The sequence below is a fragment of the Gymnoscopelus microlampas genome, assembly GCF_963454915.1.
Source record: "Gymnoscopelus microlampas genome assembly, chromosome: 1".
Taxonomy (NCBI): domain Eukaryota; kingdom Metazoa; phylum Chordata; class Actinopteri; order Myctophiformes; family Myctophidae; genus Gymnoscopelus; species Gymnoscopelus microlampas.
In genome coordinates, this window is record NC_139962.1 from 10,171,999 (window position 1) to 10,183,762 (window position 11,764).

At 39.2% G+C, this 11,764-nt stretch overlaps 1 protein-coding gene across 1 annotated transcript; it reads right to left on the reverse strand.

Annotated features, from left to right (window-relative positions):
* Positions 1-950: 950 nt before the first annotated feature.
* Positions 951-10,315, reverse strand: psma4 (proteasome 20S subunit alpha 4). The gene is made up of 9 exons (XM_084081220.1): positions 10,253-10,315; positions 9,602-9,630; positions 9,055-9,097; positions 8,107-8,269; positions 7,406-7,483; positions 6,581-6,669; positions 5,702-5,832; positions 4,216-4,339; positions 951-1,326 (listed from the first exon to the last, which is right to left on the reverse strand). The coding sequence occupies exons 2-9, from the start codon at positions 9,602-9,604 to the stop codon at positions 1,172-1,174; spliced, it is 786 nt and encodes a 261-aa protein (XP_083937346.1). The 5' UTR covers positions 9,605-9,630; positions 10,253-10,315; the 3' UTR covers positions 951-1,171.
* Between the last annotated feature and the right edge of the window lie 1,449 nt (positions 10,316-11,764).

Below are 11,764 nucleotides of genomic sequence, written 5' to 3' on the forward strand. Positions count from 1 at the left end.
TGAAAATGTTTGCATTGTACTTCCATTTCCTTCCTACTAGAAATAATAATGTATATTAACTGTATAGACATGAGCTGCCTTAATGTGGCTCAATGTTGCTGTTGTAAACAATATGACAAAGTGTAGGATTTTCCCCTCATCATCATCCCCATTGTGATGAGTATTATACTATGTCGCCATCTAGTGGCGTGTGACAAAATGATGCAGGTCAAAGGCAGCAATACAGGACAGGAAATCCACAACTCTAAAACATTTTTTTCATGTGGCTATATCACATTATTTTCAAACTGAAGCGCGCTGTGCTCTCAAATACTGTACCGTTCAAGTTGTTTATCTAGATTTGTTTATTTGGTCAAAAAGGACTACACTACAGTGGATCTAATTACAAGATCTGCTCTGACTGTCTCTGGATCTCTGTGGGAAATAACAGAACCTCTTACAGTATGCATCCAGATACTATTAGTAAACTCTGAGTATTCATTGATGGATCAATGTAGACCGTCTGTGTTAAATGTACACTTTTTAATTAAATATCCTCCCTTTGTTAAGCGTGATCGACTGTCCATAGTGCTACCAAATGCATCTTCAGTATATGCACCTGAACTGAGGTGGGTCGCGTACAGAACATATACTGTACCTTACAGAAAACATTTCACATCATTTATGCAACCATCCACAGTCACCAAATATACCTCCCAGGTGTATTTATGTATCAGATTTTGGACTGTCCGTTTTGTTGTACATGTTGGTCAAGTGTTACATAATGAAGGAGTTCATATACCCATACTAAACCATATCCATACGTCACACTTTGGTTATACAATTTATTTATTTAGAAATGTCACTAGAGGAAAAGCCTCTTGAGATGCAGCATCTCGGTTTCGAGGGGGTCCTCATCATGACTTTGGCTTATCTGTTCCAAGAATATAAAAAGGACAGCAACACATCAATTCATTCCAATATTTTAATGAAAAAGAAGACGACATATTATTACAGGGTTTGGTGAATCTGATGAAAAGTAAAACAGCGGAGACCCTTTCCTTTCCGCTCGACAAACATCACCTGTTTTCTAAATGAAAACACCTCATGTCTGTGGAGCGGGCTGAACCAACTGAACTGCCAACAAACAAACAAAAGTAGAAGGTGAAGACTAAAGTGCTCCTCCTCCTCCTCATTTGTCCTTCTCCTTCTGCTCCTTCTCCTTCTTGTCTTTCTCCGCCTTGGCCTCCTCTGCCTCGTGTCTCTTGATCAGCTCCTCCACCTCCTTCTGTTTCAGCACCTTGATCTTGGTCTTGCCGTCTTCCCGCGTCAGCGTGGCGATCTCCACTGGAACATGGTGAAACAATTCACGTGTGAAAAATCTACTCCAGTCTTTATTGTTTTTACAGCTACACTATGTAACTTTTGTTAGTGAATACATTTTTTATTTTGCTCAATCTGTATGGTAGAGTGTTAACCGATTTAGACCAGGAAAGGATCAGTCTCATTTTTAGATTTCTTTGGCTATTCAAAAATAGCAGATCTACTCATAGCGCGGCACCGAGCTCATAGTGCGGCACCGAGTGCCACGCTATGAACTTGTGGATCTGCTATTTTTGTAAATTTGTGAAAACATTTGCAAATCTTTGAATATACCGGTATATTTTTTTGGGGGGGTCCCTGGAACAAAACATTTTGAGATGGAGGTCCGCAGCCAAATAAATATCCAAAAATGTTTTCTAAATCCTAACAGTATGTTGCTACTGTATATCAGTGGTGCTCCAACTTTTCCATGTCAAGGACCCCCAAAATCTCAAAATATGTTGTTCCAGGGACGCCCCAGAAGCACAAATGTTTGCTTTAAAATTATATACATATTCAAAGATATGCACAAATGTTTCACAATTTAAAAAAAAATACTAGATCTACAAGCTCATACATAGATCTGCCATTTTTGAATAGCCAAAGAAATCTAAAAATGACAGATGCTTTCGCGGTCTTAATGGGTTAATACAATAATAACACAACGGCTGTGGTTGTATTTGTTCTCCCTGCTCTTCTATTTAGACTAGAGTTGTTGTTGATACCAGTATCTGAAAAGCTGCAGATACCTAAAATGCTGGTATCGGTGAGTATGCCAGTCTGTGTCATTCCCATACCACACAAGTAAGACGCGCGAACGCTGGAAGCGAACGCAGCTCGAAAATATTGTGTATTTACAGACTTGTGTGTGTGTTTTGGCTGTAGCTGCACTCTGGCGCACTCTGTCGGTTGCACACAGGCAGTGCAGGCAGTGCACACACACAGACAGACAGAGCCACAAGCCGAGCAGAGTTTCATAGTAGGCTCCACTTGGGCGGAGACTAGAGTGTACAAACGGTTCCATTTGTACTACAGACATTTAAGGGTCCATTTGAACCCCCTCAAGGAACCATGCGAGTCCCTGGACCCCACTTTGAGAACCACTGTCCTAGATTTTTTTTTAATTACAAATCGGAACTCACTACTCGGTATCAACCGATACGCAAGTTATCGGAATCGGTATCGGGAAGGAATTTACTTTTTTAATCGGTACATCTCTAATTTAGAAATGTAGATCCTCTGGGTCTAGTCTGGTTTGGCCACTACTGGTTGACAAGTTCTACTACCTGAAGGTCTAAATTCTATTTGTCCCAGAGTGTTCACAAGACATGCAGGAAGAACACCACCATATGCCCAGAGCTCACGTGTGTGTTGTTGTAGCGAGAGGATGGACTACAGTGTGTGTCACATACAGTAGGTGTAGTAAGAGTTCGCACAAGTATGGCTTCATTTTTATCAGGCTCGATGCAAATAGCACACATTAATGGAAAATACAGTAATGCACAAAGCGAACGCTACCAAAGCCCGGCATCAAGATTAATTTGACTCAACGCTTCAATGTGCATCTAAGAGCACAACGTTGCATTGCGTTCGACCGCTGAGGAAGCTGCAGTACACGTCAACGTTCCCCACAGATCAATAAATTAATACTTGAATAAATATAGTCCTTTCCCCCCCTAAACACTTATGGCATTTGTCCCGGTGAGACTTGAGTATGTTTATGCACACTGTGTGCTAATGGAGGGGAGGGGGGGGGGCTCCATCGCTGGGAGCATACTTTTAATACATGTATTAATCTGCTCTAAGTTTGTTCTGATCAACAGCTCACTCAACCTTAGATCCTCTGGGAACAAGAGGCTGGCAAAAGAAGCCTCTTTTACTTCCACATTGGGCTTGGAATGATCTCCAAACCAAAGTTAAACTGCCCTCACTGATTTCACTGACTGAGGTTTTTCAAAAGGACAGTAAAGGATCTGTTTATTAATATCAGCGCTTATGTCTCTGTGAGGTAAATTGATTTGTGCCTCAGTGGTCTATTGTATTTACTTCGAAGTGTAGAATGTGAAGTTGTATGTATACAGTTTTTTTTAAATGATTTATTATGTTATTTGTTACGTTAATATGTTATTCCATGTTATTTATTGTTAGGGTTTTCAGTTGGGGGTGGTTACTGTGGTCAGCTTGTTTGTTGTGTCCTGTTCTGTCCATGGCATCTGAGAAATATCCTGCATCTTGGCCAGTGCATACTTGTAAAAGAGACTCTGTCTCAATGTGTTTTTACTGGTGAAATAAAAGGTTATATATAATTCATACACATTCTGTTCTTTTCTCAGACAAGACCCCAGAATGTACCATTCACTTTCTACCGAACAGGGTCATTAGTTACTTCAGCACACAAGTTGACAAATACCTCCACTGAGATCTTGATCTCAATGGAATTGTCAAGTGTCTAAAAGAATAATACTTCTAGCCTCTAGGTGCTTCAATGTTCACACAACAGATAATAGCCGTCTTTATATATACACCCCCCACACACAGTACTGTTATACATCTATGACGCAGAGAAGACACTTTAAGAATGTTATCATCTTGATGCCTTGAGCATCCTCTAGTGGAAAGGTTTTAGCATGTGCTAAATATTTGTGGCTTTAGGACTGACCGTTCGCAATGTTATTTGTAAGTGTTTCAGATTGTATTCCAGTATTCAAAATAATAACCGAAAACAGCCTATCTACAAGCTCTCAATGCGTCTACGCATTGAGAGCTTGTAGATCGGCTGTTTTCGCTGTGCAAAATGCTTCCACAGAAGACATGCTGACTGCTATGGAATCCAAATGAGTGAAATCAGTGGTGGGCGACTGGGAACTTTCTCACCTTTCTCTGCTGACAGCTTGCTGACGTCCATGGTCTTGTTGAGGACTTTGACGGCCAGGGCCAGGGCTGAAGACAAGGTCATCTCCCCTTCTTTGAAGTCCTGCTTCAGCATGGACACTGCAGCCTGACGCACATCAATTATATTATTATTACTACAAGTATAGTGCTGCTTCAGCATAGTCACTGCAGCCTGACGAACTTCAATTATATTATTATTATTATTATTATTATTACAATTATAGTGCTGCTTCAGCATGGACACTGTAGCCTGACGAACATCATTATATTATTATTATAGTCCTGATTCAGCATGGACACTGCAGCCTGACGAACATCAATTATATTATTATAGTCTTGCTTCAGCATAGACACTGCAGCCTGACGCACATCAATTATATTATTATAGTCTTGCTTCAGCATAGAGTAGACACTGCAGCCTGACGCACATCAATTATATTATTATAGTCTTGCTTCAGCATAGACACTGCAGCCTGACGCACATCAATTATATTATTATTATTATAGTCTTGCTTCAGCATAGACACTGCAGCCTGATGCACATCAATCATATTATTATTGTAGTCCTGGGTCAGCATTGACACTGCAGCCTGATGAACATCAAATATATTATTATTATTGAAGTGCCAGAAGCCAACAAATCAAAGATCAAATACTGAAACATTTCCTACAACCAAATCAATTATTCCAGCTTTTAGTTTGTTTTAGAGAGAACAGTATATCATCTGGTGAATATTTGTACATGTTAACCACCTTTATCCTGGTGTCACTATATTTTGGCCACTGTCATTATACGCCAAAAATGTTCATAACATAATATATCTCAAGGCTCATAATGCATTGTGATGCAATGTGTTGTAAGCTTGTAAATTGGCCATTTGTGCCATAACATAGGGCTTAACTGGTTAAGGGTGCGTTTGTAAACCCACTGGGGAATCGATGTGCTCTCCTCAGAGCCCAGGATTATGTTGTGATTTACAAATGAGAATGTAACTCAATTTATACAGAAGTTAGAACAGATATTCAAAGCAACAGCATGTAAATGCAGGGTCAATATGGCAGACAGAGGGTTTGTCTCCTTCTTACAGTGCATGAATATGACAATATCAATAGTATTATACATGTATTGCAAATAGCAGAGTGCATTTTGACATTAAATCCTTGTCTTCAGCCATTTTTAAACGTTAAGGTTCGCTTGGACAAACAACTGTCTGTTGTTTTATGTGTGAGTGTGTGTGTGTGTGTGGGTGTGTGTCTGTGTGTGTGTGTGTGTGTGTGTGTGTGTGTGTGTGTGTGTGTGTGTGTGTGTGTTCCATGCACTCCTAGAGTGCAACAGCACCTTCAGAGTGACATTAGGAATGCATATCTTTCACAGTAAAGCATGAATATACTGCTTTGTAAATAGTCATTGTTACCATCATGTCCATTGTACTGTAGCATATTATAGGTACATCTCCGCAGAACTTACAGCACTGTTGTTGCCGATGCAGGTGGCCTTCCAGCCTCCATAGTTCCCACTGGGGTCGCTCTGGTAAAGCTGGAATCCGTAGTGTTTGTCCCAACCCATGTACAGCAGAGACACGCCGAACGGCCTCTTACCTGGCAACACCAAACACATGCATGGATTAAAGCTAAATAAAACCTCACGACTGAATGTCCTAATGTGCAATTTGGGAAACTGTGTGACACACAAACTAGCGTTTCCTAGACAATTAACGCATGTAAAATGATGATGTTTTAGTCAGTGCCGTATGAGAGAGTTATGACACTAGCGTTGACTCCCATTGTAAGAATGGAATGCGGAAGTGCTCCGTCTGATCTCAATGAGATAGTTCCAATGTTTGGAACTATAGCCCATAGCAGCCCGCTTTGCGGCGAGATCAAAGCGTGAAGTTACTCTCTCTTCTACACTCTGATTTTAGTAATATTTTAACTGCCAACCAGGTGAAGAGATCACTGATTGAGTCTTTAACATTTGCTTTTATATGAAATATCCCACACCATTAGGGTTTTATGGAAGATGTTTCTGCACATATTGCTAGTTTGACCACTTCAAATGCTCTAATCTTTAAAAGAATAACCGATAAATAATAAGCTTTGTAGATCGGCTATTTCCGCTGTGCAACATGCTTCCATAGAAGACATGTTGGCTTCTACGGAATCCAAATGACTGAAATCAGTGGTGGCGACTGAGAACTTTAATCCACGCACATAGGAACTACAGGACCTTAAGGACTGGAGTACCAGGCATAAAACATTGTGTCAAATGGAGCTTTGTGGCATCTAACGCATCTTAACATTAAAAAAAAAGGTTGACAAACACTGGAGACCACTGGTCATAAATTACCTCCAAACTGTGTGTAGGCCTGTTTGATGTCACACAGAGCTGTCACCAACTGTTCACAGGGGATTGGTTCCTCGTACTGCAACAAGTATCTGTCAACAGACAATGTAAGTCATTGGTTAATTGTCACTTAAAACCCAATCCCCTGTGTTCTCAAAGTGAGTGCCGTGGCACAAGTCCAGGGATGCCACATAATGCTTTGATAATATTTGGAATTTATCAAACATTTTAAGTTTAACAACTTTAACCATAACCCTCTATACTTCATTTGCTTGGTGTGCGCTTTTTACATCTACACCATATTTCTTCACCACAAATAGCCGATGTACAAGCTCACAACGCAGAGCTTGTAGATCGGCTATTTTTGGTGAATGTTACCACAAGATTAGAGATGCTGGGGTTCAAGTGGATATTTTCAATCTGTCCTAATGGAAACTGACAGTCTCTCAAGTTGTCCTTGTGACATATTGTATCTTAAGAGGAAAGAATTACATTTTTACGTCCCGTAATATGACATAAATGTAAGATGCCATAAAGTAACAATGTCATTCAGGGGTGCTGTGGATGAAAAGAAATATTTAAAGGGGTGCCCTGAGCCAAAAAGGTTTGACAACCACTGACTTCAAGGGATGGTTCAGGTTTTCTGACGAGGTGGTATGGATAGAGATGTGGTGAATTATTATCCCACTGGCTATGCAAAATTAATGTCCATCCATACATCAGCAACTCATAACCACCGTGTGTCACACAAAGCCAAACAATCCATTTAGACGCAAATGTTAAATAAAAATACAATATGGTGGCTGGAGTTCCCTCTGAAAAGCTTACCTCTGTGCAATTAGTCGTAGCTCGTTTGTGAGTACGTTAGCGTCTGATGTGATTCCAGCAACGCTGCAAGCCATGTCTCTAAAAATTTAAATAAGCACAGATACAGTATGAGTGATATAGTTTAAAACGTTGACCAACAATATTCAGGAGACAGAGGAGAACAGCTTCATGTTGTAAGTCTAGTCTCCAGTCTTTTGCCAGTGTGAATAATATGATCTACTAAAATGTCATTTCAATCTCTCTGCAAATATATTTCATATGATGGCAGACACGAGACAACGCACATTTGGGCGCATCACGTATATGACAGTATCACAATTTGGGTTACCTAAACTTTGTTTTATGGACGATCAGACAAACAGGATTTGTTCACTGATGGCATGACAAAAAAAGTGTTTGTAAAAAAAAGACTACGATAAGCACTTATACTATACTTTGTTTTACATCGAATAGCAAAAAATAGCTCATCTACAAGCTTCACACTTTTGTGACGTGTTGCGAGCTTGTAGATCTGCTATGAAAATAAAAGTACATTTGTTTTGCCTATAATGACGTGCCCAAAATTGTGCCGCCAGGTTGAAAGCGACTGAATGGACCGTGCAACAGGCAGGGCTGCTGGGTATAACGCCGGGAGAGGTTCAGTTCTTACTCAAGACCGCAAGGACTTTCATGAACGACCTGTTAAAAGGAATTATCCTTACTCATTGAGCTTGTAGATCTTCTCAGAGAAGAACACTTCGTCCAGCAGTTTGTGGATGTTGCGTCTCTCTGCAGCTAAGAGGACTCCGTCATTGGCCAGAATGCCCAGACATGTTCCAGCGTGACCGATGGCTTCCATGGCGTACTCCACCTGGTATAGACGCCCTGGGACACAAGCAGAGGATGACCATAGGTGATCATGTAATCTACTCATTCTGATCATGTGTGAAGGGTTGGAATAGATGGATAGATATATATATTTTTTTTTAATATAGGAATGGTTAAAGGGAACTGTTAAGGAATCAGACCGTTAACTCATTCAATCCGGGAACGCATCTGTGTCAAAAAATAGCAGATCTACAAGCTCATATCTTTGAAAATCTTCGCAAATCTTTGAAAATATATTTTTAAGCGAACATTTGCAACTCAAATCTTTGCTTCTGGGTGTCTCTGGAACAAAACATTTTGAGATGGGGGTCCATGAACAAATACATAATCTAAAAATGTTTTTTTGTGATTCTCAAACTTTTTCAAGTCAAGGACCTGCAAAATGTATGTATTTGCCGCCGACCCCATCTCAAAATACATGTTTCAGGGACCCCCCAGAAGCAAATATTTGAGTCATACATGTTTGCTTTAAAAATATACATATTTAAAGATTGCAATTTTTTTCACAATTAGAAAAAAATAGCTCTGTGCCGCGCCATGAGCTTGTATATCTGCTATTTTTGAATAGCCAAAGTATACAATTGTGACGATATCTAAAATCTAAAATGACACAGATGCGTTTCCGGACTTAATGGCTTAAGAGGCGATCGTTAAAGGACCGGAATCGTTAAAATCCTAAAAAGGATCCCAAATTTACATGTGTGTCTTCAATTTGACTCAATCCTGGACACCTACAGTCACTACTAGACCATGTAAGGTAAGATGATTAGTATAGCTCTTACCTTCAGGGGAGAAAATGGTCGTTCTGGAATCATATCTGCGAGACTAAATAAAAGAACCATCAGTTAGTAGCAATACCACAATGTAGAAATAATACTCTGTCCTCTGTCCTGTACAGTATTCAACAGCTTTGTAGAGTAAAAGCACAACATATTGTCATACAAATATACACACAGTTACGAAAGTAACAGTACTCATTATTATTTGTGTTCATCGCTGTATTGCAGCTGGTAAAGGAGGGACTGATTTGAATGATTTACAAGTGCTATTGGGTAGATTACTCTTTTAATAATACACCATCATTTATCACTTAATGTCTGTTTTGTATCAATAACATAAATCTACAAAGTAACTAGTAACTGAAGCTGTCAAATAGAAAGTACAATATGTGCCTCTGAGATGCAATGGGGAGAAGTATAATGTATATAATAGAATAAGTTGAAATGATTAAAGAAAAAACACCTCAAAAGTAGCTACTACTTGAGTCAAATACATGTGAAGTAACTTTAAACCACAAACTTATATATATATTAATGAATGTTAACTAACCATTTTGTCTTCAGTGTTGAGTCTCAATCCTGTCAAATTAAAAACACAAGTTACTGACAAGGAGCTACAATAAACTATGAATGAACCTAAAGGAACCATGAGGGTACCGTTTTTTTAAAATGTGTGTGTGTATATATATATATATATATATATATATATATATATATATATATATATATATATATATATATATAACTGACAACACAAGGAGCTACAGATGAACCTAAAGGAACCATGAGGGTGCACTTTTATATAATAATATACAACATATTAATGTTCAAGAGTTAAATCAACACTCACTAATTAACAGCAGATTATTTAATCACACACCAGGAAGAAGATCAGATCAATACTAATGACACATTAATAATATCTCATACATTAACATCCTGATAGATGAGAGAGAGGCTAACAGGCTAACAACAACATGCTACCACTGAAGGCTAGCAGAATGAATCTGCAATATCTGCACACATGCTAACATGTTAGCATCTCATTCAACTTAATGTATCATTTATATTCCTACGGCGACCAGTTAAGACTCGTCGTTTCCATAGAACTCCAATAGGAGTTTAATTAATACAAAAACTTAATGAACTAATGAATGAATTAAACTATAAACACGCTGTTAGCTTAGCATCGTTAGCATACCTTGAGAAGTAGTCCACTACTTTCTGTTTGATATGCTGCTGTGTGTCTGCTCCACTGCCGGCGTTGCCAGATCTTGGGAGAGAAATAAGCAACCAGGTCTATGAAAACAGGCCCAAATGAAGAGGCTACGACTATTTGAAAAGCCGTAGGCTACGGCTATTTGAAAATATCTACAAGCTCATAGTGAGCTTGTAGATCTGCAATTATTTTTTTGTAAAGAAAATAATTATGTTTGGAAAAAAGGGGTTATTTTAGAACATTTTTGAAACATTTTAACAACATAAATCTTGTATGGTGGTCCCTGGCACAAAATATTTGTAAATGGGGGGTCCCCAAACAAACCACAAATACATATTAATATGGGGGTCCTTGACATGAAAATGTTTGAGAGTCACTGGTTTAAACAACGTTAGGAAACAAGCCTTTTTTTAAAAATGCACCCCGCAACTACCTTACAAGCAACTTAACAGAAAAAGAAGCCCAAAATCGCTTATAAGAAGCCGACATGGCAACGCTGTTCACCACCACCACAACCACCCCACAGCGCCCCCTGGCGTTCAGGGGGGAGGGCTCTCTTCTTCTTACTCATTATTCTACGGCGGTATGGTAACCATCTCATTGGCGAATTACCGCCACCTTCTGTTCCAGCATATGGATCAGATGGAATTATTCAGTACTCTAACTTCAAATGGGACATTTCTGCATAATGAGTACTTTTACTTTTGGTACTTTAAGTACATATTGATGCCAAAACGTTTGTACTTTTACTCAAGTACATTTTTAATATCAAACTTTTACTTAATGATAAGTAATTTAGTATTTTTACATTGTGGTAGGCCTATTAATAGTTTTACTTAAGTAAAACAAATGTGAGTAGTACTTACAGCACTGTTCTTAGATCAGGGGTCTTCTAAGGACCCCTTAGCTGAGAGAGAGATGAAGCAGGGACCCAATGTGTGTTTTCAGACATTTAACCACTTAAACCCAAATACTTTGTAAACTTGACCTTTGGCTTGGTCTTTTTTTCCCCTCTACACCAAACCTCTTCACCGAAAATAGAAAAATAATAGAAAAAGCTCACAACACGTAATAGGCACGTTGTAGATTTGCTATTTTCGGCTAATGCTACACCCAGAATAGGGATGTGATGGTTCAAGACAGTGGTTAATGTAAAAATAAAAAAATGAAGTCCCTATCACACAAAGATTTGGCGCCCCCCCCCTACAGTATCTCTAAGGGTCCGGAGACCAGGACCGTACTGAAGACCCCTGCTTTAGTCTTTACACTAAATAAATCCTCACACATTCACTCGACAAACCTTCTAGAATAATCTCCTGCATATGTGTCCCTTAAAATATCCCTCATCACCTGAATCAGAATCAACTTTATTGTCACATCACAGGTTTACAGGTGTAAGAGTGGGTGAAAAGCTCCATGGTTTTAGTTGTTTCCATACGAGAAAGGGAAGAAGAAGGAAGGGGGGGGGGGGGGCAAGAAGAAGAAAGGGGGGGG